Source organism: Gavia stellata, chromosome 7 (genome assembly GCF_030936135.1).
Source record: "Gavia stellata isolate bGavSte3 chromosome 7, bGavSte3.hap2, whole genome shotgun sequence".
Classification (NCBI taxonomy): domain Eukaryota; kingdom Metazoa; phylum Chordata; class Aves; order Gaviiformes; family Gaviidae; genus Gavia; species Gavia stellata.
The window spans coordinates 21,136,353-21,163,406 of record NC_082600.1 but is presented as its reverse complement, the minus strand read 5'-3'; the positions used below and the strand labels follow the sequence as shown (position 1 = coordinate 21,163,406).

Below are 27,054 nucleotides of genomic sequence, written 5' to 3'. Positions count from 1 at the left end.
ATGGTTGGTTCATCATCAGGGCCTCTAGCTGTTAGAATGGTAACAAAGTATTTTTAAAATATTAACTATTATGAGGTTAATGTGTTTTATACAGCAGATGATGAGGCAATATAACTCCAATGGGGGAAAAAAAAAAAATCCATAGTTGCCTGTGTAGGGCAGCTAAACTAAATCAGATATATTAAGAAAGTAACATTAATTAAGAAAAGCTCTTTTACTCATGGATTGCAAATGCTGCTTCACACAATTGCCCACAGTGACTTCATTTGTATAACTTAGTTAAAAAACCAACCAAACAAACAACTTTGTGATTTTTTTTTGTTTTGCATATAGCAATGGACCAAAGGGGAGGAAGGGGAAGATCAGGATAGAAATAGCAGGTTTTTTCACCATTTTTTCTCTCCTGCATCAGTATGAGGTTATAAAATTAAATAAGTCTTAAAAAAGATCAGCCTATTAATATCATCACTACAATGAAGCTTTACAGAAAAGCACTACCTATGAAAACCTCAAAATCTAGTTTTCAAAAACATCTCTAGAAAACAGATGTCATCAGCTAACACTGTCTTTCCTACTTCTCATTCTGTATCAGCACACAGGCCTGGGAGGGACTTGGGACAGTTTGAATTCCCACTACTACAGGCACTACATCATGACTCCATCATGCAGTAATGTCACAAATAATCTTGTTTTTCTTAGATTGTTAACTTGAGCATAATTAGGTCTAACAAATTTATTTAAAAGGCTTGGTTTTCAGCGACACTTACATTCAGCCAAATGTGTGTTTAGAACAGATCTGGTTAAGAACACTGATGCTTCTAACCAAAAAGGTTGGGTTGTCACCTAATGGCATACTAAATTTTAATTAGGTGAAAATGAAAGTTCTTACTCCTCTGGAATTTGCAAGCCCATCCTTGAAAAACATTGTTTTCAAGACCCATAATGTAATTTAAATGTGTTCAAAGTAGGAGCAATACTTGTTTATAGTTCAAAATATTTCATTTCACTGGTAAAATTGATGCAACCATAATAGCTCTGAAAAGCTGTTTGGAAACACCACATTATAAAAAGCTTTGGTGACTTGAGTCATTCCTATGTGGGTGAACATCTATTAATAGTTTTACAGTGTGACTTCACAGCTCCCTCTAATTTCTAGCCATTACAATATCTTGCAGATGAAGCTTGGATGCAAATAGTGTAAAATAAAACAAAAGAAGCAGCTTTAACTAATCTCCCATCCTGCTTGTCTTATGAGGGACTTCACAGATCACAAATTACATTACCAAGTCCAAAATTGATTTTATGTACATTCATGTAAAATCCTGGCTATCTGAAATACTTTTTATAGTTTCAAATACAAAACAAAGCCTTTTTTTTTTTTAAAGATACCGTGATGAGATGTGTACCACTAAATGTCCAGTAGCCAAGTGATTATCCTTTACACAAGAGTATTTCATCTCCCTGTTAAGACTGAATCAGAGTAGGGACGCAAAACTTACACTTGCAAAGAGTTAAGCAACTGAAGCTTACTGAGATAGTGTAAAAACAGTTGAGCTTCAGGAACTGACGCAGGGTGCATACTTGTAGCTGCCAAAAACCAGAAAGGAAGCATGCTCACTACATTGGATCACTGTAATTACAGTGGATTTGCATCTGGTCAGAGTCAGTTCACAATTGCTTTCACTTGTGGATCTGCACACGATCCAAGACTCCACTTGCAAAAAACTGTCAGGATACTTTTTGTTGTTTAGAATGGGGGGAGGGATTGATTTGGGGAGGGCCCTGACTGCCTATCTGTATTTGGAGCGAAAGCCTTCATTTCTACACCTCCTGTGGATCAGATATATAAAGATGAATGAAAAAGACTCAAGTTGATGCAAGGAACAGCCACATTTGAAGCATGTCATTGGGTCAGGCAAGTTTATGGAACCTAATAATTAAAATTTAGAGCTACTGTAAATAGAAAAGTTAATGAGCGAGTCTTACACACATTTCCATTCAGCAGACAAGTCAGTTACCAATCTCAAATTTAGTCTACCACTTTTGCAAAATATTAGCATTGTATGATGAAACCCAGAATTAGAAAAACAAGTCAGCTGGTTACATGGTTTCCAAACACAATCTTCCCATCAAAACAAAATGGGAAGTAAGAATCAAGACATTATTGTAACTAAAAAAAGAATCAGAGCCCCAATTCATTTCTGGATCACACCCATTTCTGTAACAGACCAGTGGAAGTCAGTAACACAAGGTTGTATACAAAGCTGTAAAGCTAAAGCACTTTTTGCATACCAAATATAGGAACCAAAACAACCCTCAGAATAAACAGGGTTGTCCAAAAAACCTTCAATTCATCAAAAGTGCAACCACAGCCAATAGGAATCTTCCACATGATAGGAGACTCATGATTCAATTAAAGGGTTGAGGCTGTGACCAGGACCACAGCCCGTGTGATCTGATGTGGGTTGGTAAGAAAGATTATAGTATCAATCCTTTCATTGCAGGTAAGAGTATAAAGAGGTAACGCTTTGGCTGTGCTAGTTATAAATAAGCAAGATGAAGACAAACAATGAGCAAACCACCAAGACAGAAAAACAGAGAAAAGCCCCTACCCAATCACATCGACCACTCCATGGAGCTCAGAGTCAAGCAGCAAGACAAAGGAAATGGGCTCCCACAGTCTATCGCTGGCTATGATCCTCACCTGCTGCAGACCATGCTTATCCAATGCGTATCTCAACAGCTTTGAAACAAAAAAAAAAAAAAAAAAAAAGGAGAGCAAAGAACAGAGAGAAGGGACAAACAAAAAAAATGTTTTTCAATTTGTGAAAAATTTATATTGGGAAAGGCAGCATCTTCTTCAGCACTATTTGAACATATTTCAAAACCAAATCATGTTCCAATTCTTGTTTTTACAACTTGGACAACAACTGTTACACCAAACAAAATGTAATAGATTGTCAAGCACAAAATGCCTTCAAAAGAAGGACACCTTCTTCCTCTATCATGCCAAACCCCAAAGTACATGACAAAAGGAAAAATTAAAAAGATTTGGTTCTTATTTTCTTACACACACAAAACTGCAGATAAAGTCAAAGCATATCACATTTCCTGCAAGATACTCTATTTGTAGATCAGCCACTTAGATGTTACAATGCTGAGGGTTAGGCTACAAGGATCACACACAGGACAAGCAGAACCAAATTATAACTTATAAACATTGTGAAAGCACAGTAAACATTTAATTAAGAAAAGGAGTTGATTCTCCCTATTCTCCCCGCAAATCAACTATTTCAGTGTAAGAGTGAAGCAATACAGATGAAATCAGCTCTTCCTAAACACAACCGACACAAGAAATGAGAAAAAACCCAGACACATACACACTTTATTACTCAACTGCATTTTATTCCAAGTTTTAAAATTGCAACCACTGTACACTGCACTAGAGATATTTTAAGGCCCTGAAAGTCAATGAAACAAATCTAAAATGTCACATAAGACCGAGTCTAACAATGTAGTTTCTTGAAGTCCAGAGGTCCCCTAAACAGCATTTGCTATACTTGTAAATTCAGATAACATCTAATGCCTAACTACTTTCAAATCATTCCTGAGAATCTGAACTAGCTTATGTGCAGCCTGACAGTAGCCTGAAACATCAAGATTTCCTGCTCCAAAGTCTTAAGAACTTCGTCTGAACACAATGTTAGTGTTATTCTGCATTGCATTTTCCTGTTACATCTTGCATTAGAATAAGGCAGTATTTGGTTTGCAGACTTAACATACATACAAAGGCTAAATTATTTAGCGATTAGGGGAGGTTCCTGACAACTGGAGAAAAAGTTTTAATGCCCATCTTCAAGAAGGATGATCTGAGAAACTACAGGCCCATCAATCTAGCCTCAGTCCCCAGGAAGGTTACAGAGCAAGTCTTCCTGGAAGCCACTTCCAAGCACAAGAAGGATAGAAGGACGACTGGCAAGAGCAGCATGGATTTACCAAGGGCAAATCATGCCTGACAAACACTATTGCTTTCTATGACAAGATGACTACCTGTGCAGGCAAGGTGAAATCAGTGGATGTCATATACCTTGACTTTAGTAAAGTCTCCCACAAAGGTGGATAGAAAAGTCCAACCAGGGTGCATAGAAAAGTCCAACCAGGGTGCAGATTGCTAGTAATGTCCCCATAGGCTGATTTAGGGCCAATACTGTTTGATGTCTTTAATAAAACTCAGGAAGTTCACATTTTGCTTTCCTTGCACACACAGCTCTTGCTTTCCCTATTACACTGTCTTTATGTAAACCCACAAGTTTTCTCATTTTCACCCTTCTGATTCTTCCCCCCACCCCACTGCAGGGAGTGAATTAGTGGCTGTGTGGGGCTGAGCTGCCTACCGGGGTTAATCCACAGCAACGGTTATATGCTGAAAAGGAGGGCTGTTATTTAGAGGGAAGTAACAGACTGGAAAAAACAGGCTGACAGGAACCTCATCAAGTTCAATGGATGCAAACATGAGGTCCTACACCTGGGAGACAATAACCCCTTGCAACAGTACAGGCTGTGGACTGATGAAAAACTCAGTTAGGTATAAGAACTTACAAGAAGAAGAAAAAAAAAAAAGAAGAAAAAGAGTATGAGTATGGTCAAACACATGGAATAAGTTGCCCAAAGGGGTTGTAAAGATATTAAAGCTGAACACACCTCACCACTGTGATCTAATTGCACCTGCTTGATGCAGGGGGTTCAACCAGATGACCTCCAGAGGTCCTGTGCAAACCAAATTAGTCAATAATTCTATCTAATTAGAGATAACATCCCCAGAAATAAGACATTAAAAAAAGGACAAGGCTGTTCTACCAGTAAAACCTATTGTTATAAATTGAGACAAACCTTATGTCTTAAGATCAGTTACATAAATCCAAAATTAAGTTTCTAGCCTATGCTTCGAACTATGCAATACAAAAATCTAGTTTAAAATGATGGCAAAAGCAGCATGGTCCAAGATCATAAAATAAATCCAGAAGACAGTATTTTCTGTAATTAATGTGTGTTCTTCCACCGGCTTGGCATAGACTTAGACAACTCAATTCATCTTTCTCTCTTACAGCAAATGTTTTCTACCTCAGAGAGAACAAGTAACAGTGAACTGAACTTGTTATTCCTATTGAACTGAGAAAGCATTCCTGGATCATAAGACTAACGATGCCTCTAAAGTTGCAACTATATTAACTATGAAAATCAACAGAACAAGAACCCCTTACATAAAAGCCATAGTCATTGACAAATAGCTCTTAAATACATCACCCACCTTCTTTGTTCATTAAGACAGACACTAGGAGACAGGAAAAAAAGAGACACTGAAATGGTAGCAATCGTTGCTGCTATTTGATCATTGTATTAGAAAAGACTCATGCTACATCAACTAGAAATAAAATATGATTTGTTCTGTCTGGTAAATAAAAACTGACTAAGACAGAATGTTTTCTACCACCCAACATATAATTACTGTCTACTAATGACTTACAAGTAAAAGATAACTTAAATAATTGAGAACTATGGAAAAACATTTTCAATTTGCTCACTTCTAAGTAAACATCAGAAAAAAAATATTGTGGAATATATTCAAGTCTAATGGTGTATTGGCACGTAGGCCTTTAAAAAAGATTATGGGCTCTATAGGCTTTGTTAAACACAGCAAACAAAATCCATGTCTAACACAGAAGATGTAGTACTGAGCCATAACGCATCCTGGGAGAAAAGTAATATGAACATATACCACACAAACACAGAAACAGCACCCATCAAAATAACATAGGAAAACAGCAGTGAAGATGGTCTTGCAAACAAAATAAGGAAGCATAACATAACACAGTTTAAGACTTGAGCTAACTATATTACAATTTTTTTTTTTTTATGAATACCAAGTATGTAATTTGATTTAGTAGCAGGTAAAGGCTTTTTTCTTTTCTTCTTCCAACAAAATTCCTGTTTTCAATGGCAAGTGCTGCAATTCATTGGCATGAAATGATGGCAAACAGTATGTTCAGGAAGACCACTCCTTCAGCCAATGAAATTGAAACACACTGAATGATAACAGCTTGGTAGCCTTCATTCTAATGAGAAAATATGAAGTCCTCCATCTTTCAAATCACAATCCATCAGACAGCAAATATGGAGGGGAAAAAACAGACATAGAAACTTTACCTTAAATCTACCTTAGATATGCTTCAGATTGCAAATGGTATTTTAGGCAGGGACAAAGCTCCATGGGGAGCAATGGTATCAAGGTAAAAATACCTGATGCAAAAAAGAAAGGAAAGGAAAAAAGAAAGTGAAAGGAAACACAAAGAAAGGGAAAGGTCAGTTACTTTTTGTGGATGGATGCCAAAGCAATCATTTCAATCATCTTGATACTTTCTAAATAAAACAATATAAATCTAATCCCAGATTTCCATTCCAAAATAGAAGAACTAAGAAAAAGTCACAGAGAGGGTTATACTTGAAAAAAAGATTACAGAACAATGTACAGGAAAGGATTTCTGAGAAAAGATTTTAAGACTATTTAGGAAAACAGGTTGACTAGCAGATTTTGCTAACAACTAGACATGATTATCTAAGAGACATACAGATACAGGGTACTTTTAGCATCTTTCTGAACCTGAGCATTTGAAGGACAGATGCCTAAATACTATAATCTTTTTCTAGGTCAGCAAGAACTCTTTTTGGTGCCTTAAAGTCAGCATTGGCTGAGAAACATGGTGTTCTCATTTTGTACTGACCTTAATTTCTTGATAAATAACATTACTGCACAGGAAATATTCTCCTAGCTCCTCATTTTTTGTGATCAGCGGGGTTGGAGGAGTTGGGGAAAAAATCCATATGACATTCAAGAAAAACCTCTGACAAAAAGAACTTTCATCTTAAAGAACAGCTAAAACGTGTCCGTGGTCCTAAAGGCTACAAACAAAAACAGGTACTCCTAGCCTTGATTCTGTCAAGCTCTCAAAGAAATAAGAATCATACACACTCAGTGCATTCATTCTGCAAGTTTCATTGGCATGGAAATCATAACTAAAACATTTCCTAATGCACTATCACTTGCTGAGATGCAAGTCTTGCCTAACCTAAGAAAGTTATGTTTTTAAACCAAGTAAGTTACTCAATGTTGGCATTATGATTGGTATTTCTCATCCAGCCACTTCCAGGTGATCACCGTTTACAAGCTCAACACATATGAAAGCAGTTTCTTTATAAAATCCCTGCTTAACTGACTTGCTATAACCTTTGAACCATGCATTAGTTTAAACAGTTATGAGGATATCACACTCCCTTATGAATAGATGAGGAGAAATGGTACACTAGTGACCACAAGCATGTTATCATAGTAAGGTTAACAACAGAGGTAAGTAAGTTAACAAACGTAACACGACTGAGTAATTTCTACACATACAGGTCATTTCCACTAGGAACATGCTGTAATTTTTAAAAACCTATCTATTAGTTTTGATAAATCAGAGATTACCAAGAAAGCAAGAGCAGCAGAATATGTATCAAGCCAGTTGACAGAAGCAAGGTAGTAAGAAAGTGTATTACAGAGCAAGAGTGCAGGCAAACTATCAAGATGCCATTTGCTAGAACTACAACACTAGGCATTCCTAGCTGCTAAAATTGAGATGGTTGTATTAGTTTAAAAACCAACTTTGGATGCTTGTTTTTACTACTTCTTTACTGTCTGTGTGTGCACTTCTAATACTATCTGTTAGATATAAGCAACAAACAGAAGCTCCTAGCTTTAGAAAAATCTCAAAGGACACGTAACAGGGAATGCATGGAAAGTCCCAGGGTGATAAGTTCCAGTGTGAAAGTTCCAAGTTCACCTGAAATTAAAACTGATTGCAGACCAAGATTTCAGTCCTAAGGCTTTTCTGACTTTGAAGATGCACGTGCAGATTAACTAGAAGTCTCCTGTCATTTTCTAGTGCTAAGATAAGAAGCCTAAAACATAGCTCCTAACTGAATGCTTGAAAGAAATAATGGAAGAGTGGTAAGGTTACCTTACACATGTACTAAACTGAAAGAAGAGAGGAAGACAGGAAAGAGTAATCAGTCACCACTGTACATGATGATAACAAAACTGGGAATGGCTAGGAAGTATAAAATAAGCATATACGACTTCTCAAAATGAAGATGAAGACTTACAGAAATGAAGCAATAAGCAATGTGTAGAACTCCTCCCTTCTCCCACACTTACCCGACTACCTCAACAGCATCATTAAGATAGGGATCAACTATCATCTCCTTTGAAACGTTCCAATCTCCATCCGCAGCGATGATGCCAGTGTTCCTTAGACCCAGTCTGTCCAAACATTGTCGAAGCACCTTAGTAACAGATAACACCACTTAAAGTACAACCTTCATCAACCAGGCAACATGCAAATTTAAGACTGAAAACAATTTAAGAACTGCAGGAGTCGTCGGTGGAACCATTTGTCTTCAGACCAAGACGGATGAGAAAAGTTCTCACTTCTCAAAGGAGAGCCATAATGACAACTAAGACAAAGTTAATGGTAAGTATTTTTAACACTGAAGGGTCATCTATGACATTAGATAGCCATTACACAAAAATGGGCTTCTCATCACCTGGATTACTTTTGATACCCCATATGCGTACTCCACTCGGTCACTCTCATCATACTGACTCCATCCATTGCATGCATGTAATTCATTACATACGAGTAATGGATTTATCATAAAGTCAGTCACGTTAAGTTGATCTAAAAATGATGACTGGCTGGAATGTGGAAGTGGACATACCTCCACAAGTGATCAGAAGTGAAAGTTAACCTGATCCCAAAAAAAATACATTGAGAAAACAGGGATTGAAGTTTTAAAATAGAAAAGACCTTGTAATCATGCAGTTCTCTACAAAACCAGAAATCTCTCCCAGATATCTGTGTTTTTCAAGTGAAGAGCACCTAAGCATTCTTTTCACAGGCTATTTTACTGAACAAAAAAAATCCTTGATGTTTTAAGTGTCTGATATTGAAGTTTACCCACTACTTGGCTCTCATATGTGTCCCTGATATTCTGGAACATAAAACTGGAATTGCACATTTACAACAAAACTGAGGACAGTCAATTTTGAATTCAAACATGCCAGCAGAAGAGAATTCCTATTCTGTCTTTCCAGCTTCTCCTTACTATTTCACTGTCAAAGATGACAAACCTCTCGCATCTGCCTGTGCAACTTCTTAGACAAAACATAGCCAGGCAAAATACACCCAGCTCTAACAGGTAAGAATGAACCAGGCTTATACAGGGCTGGTATCATACAAGCATGTTTTATTTGAACACTCAAAAAAAAAAAAAAATTAAAAAAGTATTGGCAGCAGCTTCCACATACAGTTGCATATGAAAAAGGACATCAGTCCACAGTCTAAAATCCTTTTTTCAATGTTGGATATAGAAGAATCACGTACTATGTGCTATATGTCTGCATGCATAAGAAAGATTTTTCCAATCATTTGAAGATCAGTAGGCATGAATCCTTAAATAATTTCTTGTAATAGCCCTCCAGCAACAAAACATTTCTGTTTTGACGTATAGTCAAACAAGGACATGAAGCAAAGTCCAAGTGCTGGTGACAATGAAAGCCTAGCTCTAAAGAACATAGAGCTTATTAAGACAAGTAGCAATGAAGTTCTGTTTAGCTGCTTGAAGTCTTTGAAGCATAAAGTTTACCAGAAGAAAAATTCATAGTGGTAGAAATACTTACAGTAAGGTCCTTGCAATTTCAAGCTTTCTAGCTAGCTAGACGTTCAGAAAAACTGCCTAACCACAGAGATACTTCAGAAGAACAAAATTACTAGAAATGTTGCAGAACTTCCATGTTGAAAGATAAGTACCAAGGACACAGAACTGCAGACACTCAAAATGCACTCCATAATAGCATATACAGAATGGTTCCCCCACATCCAGTATTTACGTTTATATACAGATACTCCTTAAATTTTAGGGTTAGTTTAAGATGATAGTATTTAAAAATATAATTGGAAGAATAGGATCTTCTTGAATAAGAATTTATAAGCAATAGAATCCTAATTTCTTTTTTCATTTTTTTCTACTTAGTAAGAAACATAACTAGCACCTTAGTGGATGAAGTAACTAAAATACCTTATTACAAGTAAAAAGCAAGATAACTAAGAGCTTATCTAAATATGTCATGTATTTGTCAGACACTACAGAACATGTTTGGTGTGCAACAGCACACTTCAGTAAATAGACCTTTTTGAAATGGCGGACTACAAATAGAACTGCTGCTTAGCGAAAAGATGCCATGCGACACCGCAGAGTCTAAGAAAAGGAATGGTTAAATGAAAAGCCTTATATCAATTAACGCACAGTGGAGGGAAGGCTGACACTTTTCAGCAAATATTTGGGTGATTTTAAGATCAAGTTTTAAACTAAACATTTAGCTCTAGAAACCAAATTAGTCCCATTTCAACAGCATTTAAAAGGCTATCAAGTAGAATGCCACACCTACACTCAACAGTTTGTTCTCCACATTCATTCTCCCCATGTTAGGAAGCCAAGACAAACAGATGAGAAAGCCTCCAGGTGACATAACACAGGACTGAGCAAAATAAAACATTTCTATTTCTTACAAGACATACAGAAAGCCAGAAAAACAGTTTTTAAAAAAGAGCCAAATCAGTGATATAGGGAAATGAGTATATTATTAATAGTAAGATCTGCCTTCTCTCTCTGATTCTTTTTACAAAAGGTTCAGTCACATAGGCATTCCAAGCAACATAACATCTAGTCAGTGAAGAAATAAAACTTGCAGCTCAAAAAAAAAAAAATTCTTACTATTTATTTTCCATCTTACTTGCATTGTTTTATTGCAGCCTGCAAACAAGTGTTTTCAGTTATTTGGGTTTGCTTCTATAACATACATATTGAACAACCAGAGATTTCTACTTGAAGTTCACACACACACACACATTTCCCCCTCCTCCCCTACCGGCATAACTTACCTATGATTAGGATTATTCTTCAAGAGACTACTAGTATTTCTCCATTAGCCTATACCCGATTAGTGAACCACTTTTCTTTTTGAAAAACAAAAGCCTGGAACCCACATTGCCCAAGGTGAAATATAACGGAAAACTTCTAGTTCCTGAGGCTTTCTGTAATAAAGAGAGCACCCTATGAACTCGTTTCCTAGCTTTAAAAAAGCTAGGCTATGGTTTGTGCTGAACACACATTGGAATGGGATATTTTAAGAGGATTCTAATACATCCACTGAACAAGTTTAGATGGGGATTTAAGTAGTTGCACTAGCAAAATCTGAAGCATCTGCACATCCAGGAGTTTTGTTACTTAACACGCTCAAAGAAACAAAACATGTCGACACAGATGTCAAGATAACCCGCTGTGTCACATCTCAGTGTATTTGTGTTTCCTCTGGAAGGGATTTTGTAAGTCACTCGAAAACTCTAGTGCCAAACCTCTCTGTCCAAAAGGAACTAATGGCCTAGCAGCCTACAAAAGCGAGAGTCTAGAAAATGCCTTCTATTAGTTGCGGGGTGAAGTATACATAACAGAATTTGGTCTAAGATGTGATAAGATGTGATAAGACTTGGAAACTAAAGTTACTGTGGTGGCAGGGGACCTGGTAAATCAGTTTAAAATACATGGTTCATTAATATATTTGTTAACAAGAAACCCATAAAGCTGGATATAAGGTATTCCTCTTTCTGTGTACCAGGTATATGACCAGCACAGAGCTTTCTGCCAGTGCTTCCTGCCTTCCCTCAGTCAAAGCACTGCACAAATCATACGAAACAGCAGTAAGGGTATTCATCTAATTCTACATTCTAGGAAATACGATTTTAAAAAGAAACATTTTATAGAAGAGCGTTCTCAGTTTTCAGGAATAGGAGGAATTGTATATATGCCAGCCTCATGAAAAGATACTTTTTTGCTCTTATTGCAATGTCAAGTTTAACTGTTGTATGCCATTTCCTGTATCATTCTACTAAAACTAATCATAGAACAAAATAACCACACAAGTTGCAAAGGACAAATGATGTGACTAACCGCATCCAGCGTACACAAACTGTAAAAACAGAAACTTTTCTCATAGCCACTAATTTTAAGCTGATGGGATCCAATCCCTACTGAGTTCTGAAAAAAAAAAAATCAGTAGTTTTTCCTACACACTTTAACTCTTACGTGCTTTTAAGAAGACATAATGTTATTGCTTCTTAGCCTCAAAGCAGCAACAAGGAAATGAAGAAAGCAGAAGCTTGTACTTCAGATTCTACTTCAACATAAAAAACAGAAGTGAGTTTTCAAAGATGGGCGGGGGCAGCAGGGGCAGGCAGCAGTGAGAGATATTAGAGCTATCTCAAGGTTGGTTATGTGAAAAACTGTTTTCAGCTGTGCAAAATTCAGTACCTCCTGTTCTAAAAGAGTTGGAGGAACGCAGAGCCTTGATTATGTTTTCCATAAAGTAAGAACACGGAGTTTCATAGCAATAATTTAAGGGTATTATATCCACTGGAACTTTGCTACAGAACTTTAAGTAATTCGAGACCGTGGACTTATAACTATATCTAAGCCAGTACAAAGATGATGAATTTGTATGATTTCAATAGCACCAACTGGAGCTTCCATTAAAATGTAGAGGTCCTAAACATTTAGCATACACAGACACACTTAAAGTTCAAAGTAACAGTTTCAGACACGCAAAAAAAAGATCTAGAGCTCTGATCCTGTTAGCATTCCATGCCTGCAACTACAAGAAACAGAGTTCAGTAAGTGAAGTAGTTGCAGGATTAAGGTCCCTTTTCTAGGCAAATTCAGAAAAGCTCATTGTTTACATACGATAACAAAGGCAAACATTTCACTTTAGAGAAATAAGAAAAAATACATACCTTAATATATTTGCTACTAAATGCCCTTTCATTCCATATCTATAAAGGAAAAGCAAAAAGCCATTTAGAAAAACCCGGATATGTCAATGCATAATGAAATATTTTATTTATGTATATGCAAGATTACACAATCCATTCATGAACTCCATGGTTTCAGTTTGCTAGACGAAAGTGCTCTGGTTGGTTTTGTCATCAGCTTTTCAGGGGAAAATTTTGTATGAAAGTTCAAAATAGCTGCTTGTTTATCTACCTGTAAGGTCTACTGATCGCCTTTTTGCTGAAAAGAACTCTAGAGCTGCTTGAGCTCTACAATGGTAGCAGTGTTACACATGACATTATTACCAGTGGGTCTATAGTTAGAAGTCATTGAGAAACACATTGTGGCTTCAAGGTGTGGTCCTAACGAATGGGCGCTGTTGCCATACACTGAACATGAACACTGTGACTCACATTCACCAGTAAAGGTGAACGTATCCCCCTGTAGTTATAGATTACCCAGCCACGTACAAGCAGACAGTTTCTTGCAAGTGGGATATGTTCATTTGAGTTTGATATTTCTAGATCTTTCCATAAGTGCTAACATGTGACTTCAGAAATGAGCCAATCAAAAAGTTACTTAGTGAAAGGCTCATTTCATCATAAAGCAAATAATGATGTATAACACATGCTACAAACAAAAAGAGCAGTAAAGGCTAACAATGTAGAAACAGAACAGTATTAAAATTGTTTTGACTGTTTCTGAGCCTTCACAGATCTCACTGCTTTCCTATATTTCAGATTATACCCACAATCAGACAATATGCAATGTCACCACATTGTAGAAGCAGAAATTCCCTTCTCTTAGAAGTATAGACCTCAGAAGGCCAATCACTGTGAAGTAACAACAACACAGAAGCCAGACATTACTCAAAACACATGAAGTGCAGAACTTACCTTCTACTCTAAGAGCATAGCAAGGAGAAAATTTAACAGCAGTTGTTCTCCCTATCCCCCCAGTTGAATTGCTGAAGCATCACTGTGTTACCCAAAGTGCAAGACTGACACAGCTGAAATAAATTACCAATATCAAGGGGGATGCATTCCAGAGGAGATATACATCACATATACCTTCCCACACTACAGCAGAAAGGTCAGACTTCCTTTGAGGGATGGGAACCATAGTTTCAGAAGCCTTGCTCTGGACTGCTGAAGTGATTTTCTGCTTTTCTGCAGTTAAACAACTGCCTTGTATCAAAACACTTAAAAGTCCAAAATAAGTGTTTCAGTAAGTATAGGACTGATTTTCGAGGAATCCTAGCCACTCATTTTCTTAATCAGAAGAAAAAATAAGAAGTTGAATCTCAGTCAAATAATGAGCTTGAAAAGCATTTTGCCAGATTGTCTGCTTCTCTCTCTCATCTCCAAATCATGACATTTTTCTCAGACATTCGTTCACTACTTCCATATACTGCACTGCAACACAATACAATAGTTATAATGTACTGTAACACATGCGCCTTTATCTACTATAAATAACACAGATAAAAATGGAAGAAGTTGTAGAGGATTGCCCTTCCACAGAACAGCGACCATATTTTATGCCAAGAAGTCATGTTAGCTGACTTTCACAAACTCTGTCTTAACTAATGCTTTTTGTTAGCTGGTAACTGCTGAAACCCAAGCAGAACAAGCAAGGCAGAAAATGACAAGGCCAAGACTCAAAAAGGTTTCAGAATGCTCCAATTCTCTGGTAACTTTGTTCTAGAGTTGGGAAGGCAGGAGACTAGCCATTTTACACTAGTTGTGCTTTAATGGCCATTATTGCAGAAAGACTCTATATTAACATAACTTCTTTCCCCTTGCAACAGAAAAAGCCAAAACTGCAATTACAAAACAAATTCTCTTCCCATCCTCCTTCCTCCAGTAATCAATAGAGAGACAAGACCAAGATCTTAGGAATGAAGGTAGATAAAATATACAGAAGATTTTGCTTTACTGACCCCAATATAATCAATGTCCAAATCATGATACTGTTTAGCTCCTAATACCCAAGAAACAATATAGTAAGCAGTGACATCTGGATAGTCATAGGGCCAGTTTTCACCCTTCCCTATCCATGCCGGAAATGTCCAAGGTAATCCTGGAAAGAGAGAAGAAAAACAAATTAATAAGGTGAGTGGTTGGTCTACATTACTCAGTAAGCTTCAATGGCAAGCTGTAATTTGTTCTACCTAAAATGAAGGAACAGGTATGCACTTCAAATTCACATAGTTCCAGTGAAGACAACGAAACATAACTTATTTAACTGGAGAGTGTGCTCTAATATAAATTGTGATCAAACATATTAATAGCTTCTTTTTTTTTTTAAGCTAGAAAACCTTCAATACTAGAGAACAACCAACTACATACAATCTTTCAGTTGTGTGGTAGTAGCTCTAATAGGTTTAAAATTCCAAAGATTTTAGGATAAAAATTTACAAAGTTATAAACAAAGGATCAATACTGAACACCAAAAATTGTTAATCTCCTGAACACGAATATCAGAAGAAGTGATGATCTGATCATAGTAAAGGAACAAAGATTAGGATCATGAAAAAGCATTTCTGAGTTTCAGCTGTTTACAGCAAATTAACCTAGGCAGATCCTGCTGTTTTCAGCTGACTTTGTATAAGACACCATAGGCTAATTCAAAGGCAAACCCTCCTTCCTTTGTTAAGAGCTTGATCTGAGGGAAGAGAGAGGTTATTAATAACCACAATTAGTCATAGATGGTAAACTTACTGCTGGTCACTGTGCCTGTCTGACAAAACCTGACTAGCAAATCCTGCACCAAGTCATGCCTTGTGGGTGAATAAGGCAAAGCCTGATCCCTGGAAAAGGGGGGACTAGAAGCTTTTTAACTGATAGATTTCTTACCTTGTTTCATGTGAAATACATTTTGTAAAGTGTTTCAATTAAAATCTAGTGTCCCACATTTGTTTTGTCACAGCACACACACAAACCACGATCAAAACAGGAGACAGGAAACTCCTCTTACAACTCAACTACATACATAAGACAAATCAGAAGACAAGAAGCACTATAGTGGGGAGGGGGTGATGGGTTTGTAATAAGAACATATAATTGAATTTAGTGCGTAAGATTTACAAATTTATACTTCCTGTAAGTTTACTTTATCCCCCCCAATTTTTTTACTCTATTATTCAGAAATTTATGTTCATTGCTGTGATACAGTCTAAGCATTAATGTTACTTGATACAAGAAAATGATTAGTCATTTCTTATCCTATGCCACTTGCTTCATACATTCTTGTTATGGTACCCGTTACAGTAGCACAACATAAGAAAGTTGTGCTACTGTAATGAAGTAAAACACAGTAAGTTTAAGTGAAGCATCAAGGCAAGCTTACCAAATATTAGAGACTCTGTCTACTGCAACATCAAAACATCTGCCCATTAAAATTAATATGCTAATTAAGGGTCAGATATGTAATTTAGTTAGGGGGGAAAAAAGCATTTAAATCCTGAAGCTTGAAGCAATTTACCAATTAGTTTAATTTTGGGGTTCCTCTTTTTAGCTTCTTTCATCAGCCACCATTCATAGCCCCGGAAGTAGTTCTCATCATTTTCATAGTGCATATGGGAGGGTTCAGTACCATCTAGGAAGGAAAGAGACAGGTAGATCACAATTATCTTCTGTGTCATAAGCTGTTACACATTATAAAGTTTTTCTGTATTGCTCATTGTCATAGTATGCAAGCACATATCTCCAACATGGTTCACATGTTCTTTGGTATGTATTTCAAAGCAAAATGAGTAGTGGGAGGGAACACACAAGACTTGCCACCCTTCATTCTTAGCATATTAACTTAAAAATAAAAAAAACCCAAAACTTATACTAAGGGACTATGCCTGCTTTTAACATCAGAATGTGATTAACTATTGGGAATTTTCTATCCCTAGCTATGATAATACGAAGGCTATATTCGTGATTATCTTGGCCCTGTAACACAACAACCACTAGGAAAGTTACAGGAGGGGAAAAAAAAAAACCCCACACATTTGTAGAAGCAGATTATATCTAAACCAAAAAGCAAACAAAGGAAGGTCATAGTTTGTTTCTCCTGTGCAAGGCAAGTCAAGGGAGAGAAAAGAAAGGAACTACCATGAAGTTTTTCAGGGCCAGGAAAGAGACTTTTTTTATTTCTGTAGTAAAAGTATAATTTCCATGGTGTTCCGTGACTGCATGAAGAGTTTTTGGAATTGAAGGCTATACACTGAATTCCCTCAGGCAAAGGTAAGCAAACTAGAAAGGTGCAAAAAAATTCAGCGTTGCATGGGAAGTCATTACACACAAAAGTCAATTAACTAACTTGTGCACACAACTGCAACAATTACTTATGCTAAACTATATGCCCAATAGTTCCGGAGATCTCTTCTGATGAGACTTTTTTTTTTTTTAAATGAAGCCTGCTGAAGCAGCACACTGCATTACAGAAAATAGGATTGATTTTTTTTACCTTACTAACACTTGATCATTTGGGAGTTCTATTTGTCAGAGACATAGAAAACAATTAGATTCCAAACTTAAACTCCTGATCACACATCAAACAGACTCCTGATCACACCTCTGAGGTCAGAATAAGAGCTGCAGTCTAGTGTGTTAAGACATATGCATCTTACTCTTCTCCTTCTAAAATCTGGAAAGCCATCACACAAGTATATAACATTCTCCTTAGCCAGCAGCAAGAGTGTTTGAAGAGAAGGTCTGTGCATGCATGAAGACAACTCCATTCTCCTCTAACCAGCAATTTATTGACCAAATACCAAGCTCTTAAACCCAGTATAATACTTTTCACCATGCTGATTGTTCTTAAGGAAAATAAACCAAAGAATGAAAAACAATATCTAACTACACAAACATTTAAAAAAAATATATATAAAATACCACAAAGACAGATGCTATGGTTTCTATTTATTAACTGAGTCTGCTTTGAGTCTATTCTTGAAGTGGCCAAGGTTTACTTCTGGGGGAAAAAAAAGGAAAAAAAAAAAAAAAAAGAAGATACAAACTGTAGTCTAGTTACTGCTTCTCAGCTTCCAACCAGTTGCTAAACAGTTTCTCCTACATGTAAATATAGTAGGCTAGGCAAACTACACTAAGACATTTTCATTTGCAATTGTGGTCAGGCAATAAAAAAAAAATAATAGTGCCTACTGTCAGACAACACCAGTGTAGCAGCTCATTAAACCAAAGAAACATAATTGCTTCTGACCAGCTGTCTTCATATTTTCATGCTTTTAAGACATAAACTACCTAGTCCTACACAAGTTTTACAGTTTGTTTTGCAAAACTGGTGTTTGAGTAATGCTCTGCAACTCAGAAAGCTACTAGAGCTTCCTTAATCTTGAGGGGTGGGGGGGCGGGGGGAAGAACTCATTTGCTCTAGAATGCAACCTATTAACCGTATGATAGTGAGAACCATCTCCAGAATGCTAGTGTAAATTTCTCTTCTACAAGTTAGTAGACATTGTTTATGTTTTTCTGCCACTTCAGTACTACTACAGAATGCATCTCCATGATTCAGCTAAAGTGACACGTGCGGGACACGTTACTTACATCATCACTGCAAGAAGTAGTTAAACCCTGCCCATGCAAAATCCATACCTGTTGATTGTCCATCCCCTCCAATCTCTACTTTGAGGATATGTAAAGAAGCACCAAAATTTGGCTAGAGAAAAAGAGACACAGAAAAACAAACAGAATCCTGCTGTTAGTAAGAAGAATGCAATAAATAAGCGTACAATTTTGAGGATGCCAAAAATTCAATACTTTTTTTAACACCCATTATAGATGCAATGAGAGATTATACAAAATTCTTCTTCAAAAGGAAATCAAGCAAAGATAAATAGTACACTTACGTTTAGTCAGTTTCACTGACTCTTGCACCATTAACAACACTTCTCCCCAACTATGCAGATTTTAAATTGGTTATGCTTAAGAAAATACTGGAACACTGTTAAAGCAGAACATGGGCTATATTAAAAATACTGTTGTGTTCCTCATGTTTTTAGGAGTCAAGTTTCTTTTCTTTTAAAATCAAATTATTGAAGTTAATATTTCTGTAAATAATTTATTCTTTGCTGTAAAGGGTTGCACTGCTTATGTGAAAGAGCATACATATGGGTCAGAAATAATCTGCTAACTACAGGCGGAAAGGCAAGAGAGAAAAAACCACCACACTGGAAAACAAATGGCCACATAGTCCACTATCCTCTTCCCCTGCCATCTGACTGGTGGAGCAGAACATACAGGTGATCCTACTCCTAGTATGTTCTTCCAGCCATTAGTGGCTTAAGAGTTGCTCAAGCCAGAAGTTACAACTAATCATTATTTTAATGACCACTAATGAGCTGGCCTCCTCCATGGAATTACCCAAGTATAATTTTGGCATCCAAAAAAAAGTTTTAAAATGTGAGAATGCAGTTTGGTTAAAATAATACGCTGCATAGACAATAGTTTGCTTGGCTTACAATTTTTGGAGTTTTTTATTTGTTTTTAAATAAGAAGCAAATATTCCCAATTTACTATTTCTCCTTCTGACATTTCTGATTTTAAACTTCTAATACATTTGCTCTCCCATCCCCATCATGAAAGCTGACAAGGAGAATGAGGCAAGGTATACCCCTCCCAGGTATCTCATGACAGCTTAAGAGGTTTTGGTGACAGAACATGTAAAAAATTCTTTGAAAATCATGATCTCTCAGCTAGATTTTCTTTTACCACATGCCTATTGATTCCTTCAGGAAACTCATATTTGTAACACACAGCTGTGGTCTTCAAAAAACATAGGTTTTGGTCCCCCAGTCACATTATGCCTTACTCTACCCTTTAAAACCAATTCTTTAAACTACACAGTAAATTTTTCCCCTCCAGCCATCTGGATTACAGTACTTGAAAGTGACATGACATCCTTTTCCAGCAAAGTAATTTACAATGCCAAAAGCAAAACAAGTTATTACTGTCCAGTGCAATAATCTTACCATATAGTAAGTTGGGTAACTCCACAGGTTACACTTGCTAACTAAAGCAGCTTCCAAACCAATAATGCTCACACACCTTCTAGACTAACTTACACTTGAGACTAGTTTGGAATAGATACGCTATGGAAATGATGCAGTCTGCACAGTCGTTTTCACATTATGTCAATCTACCCGTACTCCAAAAAAATCAACTGTCTCAAAGACCCATTTCCTGCAATTGTTATGAACAGCTGAACCCCTCATTTTAGCCACAAAACCGATTTAATCCTCATTAAGCCCACACAAGATGATCAAAATATGTTGAAAACATATTTTTAAAACATATTGTGAAAACAGAAAAGGAATTTTCATAATAATTGGAAGAAATAGGCTCCTGAAGAACATGCTGGTTGTCCAAAACAATAGCTAAAATTTAAGGTTCTGATAAAAATCAACATTAAAGTAGATGCTTTACAAGATGGCATTTTGTCTAATTTCAAGTAGTACTGAATATACTATAAGAGGTCCGACATTACACAGTAAGAAATTCTGCATGAAATTACACATTATTGTAGCAGTGAAACTGACTTTACCTTGAACAGATAATCTAAAATCTGGGAGCGATAAGGTTCTTGGTAGTTCACCAGGAGTCTAGATGTGGCCTAAAATGGAAAGAAAACATGACAATATGAAAACCTAACTTTCAAACACGTTAAGTACATCCCAGTTCATCAGTCTAGGACTTTCACATAGCTATTAAACCCACAAAAATAATTATAGCACCAGGAACTCAGCTAAGTCCCTACAAAAACTCTTTTCTAACCCTTCAGTCATGCATTTCAGGTTTCGTAGATTGCAACTGCCTTGTACTCTGGTTACCTGCAATTTACTGGAAAGAGTCCAAAGAACAGAGAAACAAAGAGATCTCACAGACTTAATGCAAGCAAAATACAGCTCCCTCCCAGCACCATCTCTCCTGCTCTACTCGGATCTCCCTGCTCTGGCTCACCGTATACCAAAGGCAACGAGAGCTCACAGGGCACACAGGCAGGAGGGCAAGGAAAGCAGCTCAGCAGGTCCAAGAGCAGGTAACAACTCGCAGGATCTCATGGCTCTGCTCACTGGACCACAAGAAAGCATACAACTGGCTCGTCCAGCATTTTAAAACTCAGAGACAAGTAGCTAGGAAGACCCTCTACAGAAAAAACCCACCCCGGCTTAGCTCTCCACCAACAGCACCGAGGATGTGACGGGCCCTGGGCAGCCCGAGCAGCCTGACAGAGAAAGAGCCGCTGTGCAGTTGAGCCGAGGACAGGCACCAGCTCCAGCTCTCGTAGCATCCAGCACCACTGCCTGCACAGCTCCCCTCCGGGCCTCCAGGACTCCCCCTCAGAGCCCCACTCACGTCGCTCCCCGCCTCCGCCCTCACGGTTCCCCTCGGAGTCCTCCCCCGCCGCAGCCCTCACGGCTCTCCTCAGCGACACCCCCCAGCCCTCACGGATCCCCTTCAGCGACACGCCCCAGGCCCAGGCCCTGCCGATGCCTCGAGGGCCTGCACCGACGCTACCAAACACCCCCGCTGACGGAATCCTGCGCCCAAGTGTCCGTTGCAGCCGCCGCCCCAGGAGGGTATTAGCACCACAACACGGGAGGAGCCCCTACGCCCGCCGGTGCCACTCACCCCACCGCCGCTGACAGCCCCGATCCCGTCGAACTGCCTGCCCAGCCCGCCGGCATCGTCCAGCACGTAAGCAGCCGTCGAGAGCGCAGCGGCAGCAACCCCGGGGGGCCCCGGGCCCCAGCTGCAGCCAAGCAGAAGCCAGCCCCACAGCAGAGCCACGCACACCATGGCACCCGCCCCACACCGTTCCGCGCCGCCGACAGCGTCCCGGGCGCGTTGCCCCGTCCCTACAGCAACTCGCCACTACCCGCCTCCGCGTGTCACGTGACCGCACAACCTGGCAATCACCTGGGGGGCGGGGCGTGAGAACCCTTCGCCGGCATTTTGCTCAAGGGAAAGGCGAAGGGAAGGGAAGGCTTTCAGCCCTTACGGGCAACCCCCTCCCGGGTTGAAGTTAGTGGTTGCCATTTTGAGAAAGGGCAAGACAAGTTCCAGCTTGTGGAAGCGTACCGCCATGCTGGATTTGGGCACTGAGTAGTGAGTGAAGCTATTGTGGAGCCATCTTGGGTGTGGGAAAGCTGACTGACTGTGAGGCGAGGCGGGGTGTGGGCGTCACGGCTGGACAGGGTTTCTCTGGGAACACACGAGGAAATTGCGTTTAGTGCAGCGTAAGCAGCCAGGTTGCGAGAGCTACACCAAACTGACCATTTTTTCGTACCTCTGGCAAGGCGTGGCAGTTTTCCTCGGAGAGGAATGGTGTTTCCCGGTGAATCCCTCATTTCCAGGGCGTCGCCAGCAGCAAACTGCCTGGTTTTGCCCCGCTCTCAGGCTGCCACCAAATCCCTCGTAAAGTAGGCAAAAACGGGCACGTTGAAGAAGAAAATTCCAGCGCGTTGTGATACAGGCCTTTGATCGCTTCCACAGGAACAGGCAGTGTAGCTGGGCGTGGCCCTGGGCCAGGCCGGGAGAGGCCCTGCGCCGGAGAAGGGTGCTGGCAGCCTGACGGGCTTCCCTGGGAGTCCCCCTTGGCCCCAGTTAGACCCACAGCTGCGTCAGCAGGACCCCAGAGAGGGATCCTGAAAGTGGGTTTTGACTGGCGTCACTAGCGTGGCTGAACAAGCCTTTCTGTTTTAACAGCTTTCGTGGGGCACGCTGCAGGGCAGCTGCATCAAAATACGACCAGCTGAGATGGTGCTGTGCCACGTTAAAAGTTTCCGTGAGTATAGCCAGGGTGTTCTCTCAGACTCCAGCTCATGAAGGGATTCGGCTCGGAGGAAAAGTAATCGGGAGATTGGCGATCAGCTTGATTATCCTATAAAAATCCTTAAAGGGGAAGTGTCTGTCTGCTGACTTTAGTGTTTCACAGAGGCAGGGCTCCATGCGCTTAACGGAGGAATGAGGCACCGGGAGATGCAGTGGCTGATGTCATGCAGGCAGTGTGTTAGAGCTGTGGAAAAGCCCAGGTTTTGCACGTTTCTGTCCATAAAGAATGCTGTTATTCGAGCCACTGCCTTTCTTGCCCATGTCATTGAGGGATCTAATGTCTCAGTGATGACATTACCTGACTGACGTTTCCTGTTTATTTCTTTTCTAATAACAGTACCAAACACTCACAAAACATTTTGCACTTTACAGCAATATCAAGCATTAACTAATGAACCTGCTCACACCCAAATGAGCTATAAGATGTCATTATTACATGCAGAAGGACAGAGTGACTTCCTCAAGGTTACAGTGAATCAGTGGCAGCTGTAGAATTATGCTCATGGTCCTAATTCAAATTTGTTCCAGCAGACTGTGCAGCTTTGCACACCTGGAAGGTTTGCAAAGCCATCATGAAATATAATCGGTTAATTTTGAAAATTTCTTAAATTAATGCATCAATTTATTCCAGGTAGGCTTCAGGTGTGGAATTCAGTCTCTTATTCACTCATAGGAGCCTAAAAGTGTCAACTTTCAAAACTCATATTTCCACCCTATGAGGTGCTGAGTGCCTCCCCTTTTCAGTTGGTATAGAAAAACATTCTTAGAATATGTTTTGGTGGAAAGAAGAGGATATTTTGGTGGACTCTGAGGCCTTTTATTCTGCATTAGGAATCTTGACCTTGCTTTTTACTTGTTTTTTTTCTTTACACCTTTGTCCATGACCCAGCAACATGTGATCTGGACCCTGTGTAAGTCCAAATATAACCAATAAAATTTTTGAGGACTTATTCATTGCTTCTTTTGTAGATAAGATAATTTTCCACTGTTAATGCTTTTCTATTTCAGTTGTTCTTTCTTGATAGTGCTTTAATCTCAGCCAACCCAAAGAACACCTGTTGTTCCGACATGACTGATTTGAGATACCGTGCATGTCCAGATCTCCAGAAAAACCTGGGAAACTGTGCTGCTTGCATCAGAAATTAAATTGTTCCATATGGACACAATCAAGAGTTACTTTTAGCATATAGCTTTACTTCCAGAATGTATAAAATGTGTCATCTCCCCTCTTGCTTCCTTTGATCTTTCAGTCCCACTATCAGTTGTTACAGTGAAGAACTGTAGAAATGTATCATCAGCTATGTTTCTCTATGTCTAATAATGATAAGAACTGCTTTTGCTGCAGTGAAGTACAGGAACCCTCAACAGAACAGCAGAACCAGCTCACCAGACATTGTTCTTAGTAGGTACCATGTTAGGAAAAGACAGGTGAAAAGTGATAAAATAGGTCTAATGACTTTTCTCTCAGTGAGAATAAAGGTTTGACTGAAATTTATTTTAGAAATTAACCTGACCAAGTGGCTGGAAAACCTCCCTTTCACCAAACTGGAGGGGGCTATGATACCAGTTCAGGAATGACCACAAGTATAGAATCATTTGATAATTTAGGCTTCATATAACAAGCGCACCAGTAGAAAAACTGTGGGTGAAAAAGTCATGCTCTGGCTGGAAAAAAGAAGGAACCAAATCTCTGCATCCAGTGGTTAAATATTATAGAGCTGCCTGGTATTGTTCTCAAGGAAGTCAGTATGTCCTATTTTAGAGCTTTTAAATTTGCTCATCTGTTTCATTTCTCCTTAGCATCTGAATCATCAAAGAGGTCAGTTTTTGTGTTACACAATAGATGTACATTTAAAGTGAAATTGTACCCAGTTTCTTAGAAGCAGAATTGAATCATTCCAAACAGAATTTAAGAAAAAACTCAGAATGCACAATAAATTGTTCTGATCACAGAGGGAAAAGAGAAACTGTGCTCCTGTAACAATTTTCCACCTGTCTAATTGAATATAATTATCTGTTAATGGAATCACTCCTCTGAAAGCCGCATCCAACCTCAGATTCAGTTTATATAAAAATATATAAATATGCAACCTGTTGCAGTGCATAAAATTCTGTTATCCTTCCTCCCATCAGTAGGCAAATGGAAAGAAACAGTAATACAAATTCTGAAAATAATTCATTTTTTCTGCACAAACTCCTAAAGTCATTGTGATATATTTTTATGGGCTCTTGTTAGGTGGATTCTTATTTGAGTCTGCAGATTGTATTGTGTCCTAGATAAGATGTTTGTAATATAGTCCACTCATGTAATTAGGCAATATTTTCAATAAAACTTATAAACTTACTAAAAGTATTCCTAGATTTACCAAGGTTGGTACCATCCTTTGTGTATACTTCTACATAACTATGCTGCCTTTTTTTCCCGTGGATAAGTTTAGATTAACAAGGTATTTAAAAAAAAGAAGAGGCAAAAAAAAAAAATTTAGAGATGTGTGAGCTGTTGCCCCATTGGTGTATTCAAGAGCAGCTTCCTGGTACTTTATCTGATGAAGCAGTTTTTCTTCTCAGAAGCAGACAAGGGTTACACTACCGATGGCCTCACAGTGAAACTGCTACACAGGGACACATGGCTGCCTAGGTAAGTGATCAAAATCCAAGAAGTCAGATACACAACTTATGTTCTGGTACAGATTTCAACTTGGCTGTCCCTTAATGTGATGCTGACATACAACAAAAAGAAGGGACACAAAAGAGCCTGGAAAAGATTGCACTGGGAGAAGAAGTATTTCACTCCCAGCACAAGTGGAACATGAGACAAAAGGGCAAATGACATCAAAAGATTGAATTAGGAGAGACATGCCAGCTTCATTTATTGTTGTAATGGTATTGTCATGATCAAAATTCTTGTTGCTTAGGAGAGGGGGGAAGGATGGAGAAGAACAGTACTTAGGGGTGAGATTTAAGGATTCTGAGCTGTCCTGTCTTCACTGCAAAAAATGCCTCAGGCCTCACAGGAGGTTCCAGTAGCTCTTCTATTATTGTTCTTTAATGTTTTATGGCACTAACAAGGTACTCAGTGCTATTTATATGAATATACACAATGCTTAAAACTTAGCAGAAAAATAAGCTGTGCTAAAAGTAGCTTCTTAGAATACCAAATATGTACATAAAAATATTTTGTACAGCATCTTTCTGTATGCATAGAGGAAAACATGATGCACATAAAGGTATAGCAAAATAATACTCACCTGCATGGCCTACATCCTAAAAAGCATAGCTTTTTTTTCTATTTGCTCATGTTAACAGAATTTTTATGCTCTATAGAACAGTTCATAAAGTGTAACTCAAAAAGACTGAGCTCTTTTAGTCCTGTTTGAATCTCTACAGAATCTCATGGAGACCTGTGAGTGAAATTTAGTGTTGCATGACTAAAAATGCTGTTCATTTTAAGAAAAAATGTCCATGTTACTGAAAGGCATATTTCAGCTCTCCTAAACTGTGAAGTTTTGCAGAATTAAGTTTTGGGATACGCTCATTAGGAGAAAAGATGCAGCTATGGAGGGTCCTTGTACTTGAGGAAATTAGCTTAGCACTATAATTTATTTTGAGAATACAAAGCAATCTGCTTTGTTGAAATTGCTTTGAGAGAAAAAAGAAATCAAGAAAATCATCCGTCCTTCCATCTTATGGCTGATATACAATAGCACCAGTACAGCAGCTACTGCATTAGCTAACACAACATTTTTTCTTTCCCCTGAAACTTATCTAGAAAGCAAAGTGCTTGCAAAAACTTGCTACATTATAATGGATATAGCTTACAGCAACTTGCCCTTTTATGAACTTGAATTTGAAATAAAGGGTGAAATGTGTCAGTTGCAGATGTTTCCAAAATTAAACTGGTGTTTATTAGCTAATGGAAGATTATTTTTTTAATTAGTGACTAAACTTTTCTGTTAATAACACAAAATCCTTACAGTCTTCTTCATCTTTTCTAATTTCCCAAACTATAGTAGAATTCATTTATCTGAAAAATAAAAAAGATTCTTCCATTCTTCCCTTAGAAAGTTGTTTACGGATAAGAGTATGGAATATCATTCTGTATTTGTGCTTATGAAAGTATAACTTTATACTTGCTTTGTTACTTTCAAAATGTCATAGATGGAGAGACCGCATAAAGCTCTCTCAGAATCTGGAAAAGATACTGTAGGAACACATCAATACGAATACA

At 38.4% G+C, this 27,054-nt stretch overlaps 1 protein-coding gene across 1 annotated transcript in view; it reads right to left on the bottom strand.

Annotated features, from left to right (window-relative positions):
- Nucleotides 1-21,680, bottom strand: part of GALC (galactosylceramidase) — a 38,011-nt gene extending 16,331 nt beyond the window's left edge. The window contains exons 1-7 of the mRNA XM_059819604.1: nt 21,624-21,680; nt 20,536-20,604; nt 18,588-18,651; nt 16,465-16,578; nt 14,921-15,060; nt 12,942-12,980; nt 2,613-2,743 (exon numbers count right to left, since the gene is read on the bottom strand). Coding sequence (XP_059675587.1) covers nt 2,613-2,743; nt 12,942-12,980; nt 14,921-15,060; nt 16,465-16,558 — 404 coding nt within the window. The 5' untranslated portion in view covers nt 16,559-16,578; nt 18,588-18,651; nt 20,536-20,604; nt 21,624-21,680. The remainder of the gene's footprint in view (nt 1-2,612; nt 2,744-12,941; nt 12,981-14,920; nt 15,061-16,464; nt 16,579-18,587; nt 18,652-20,535; nt 20,605-21,623) is intronic.
- Between the last annotated feature and the right edge of the window lie 5,374 nt (nt 21,681-27,054).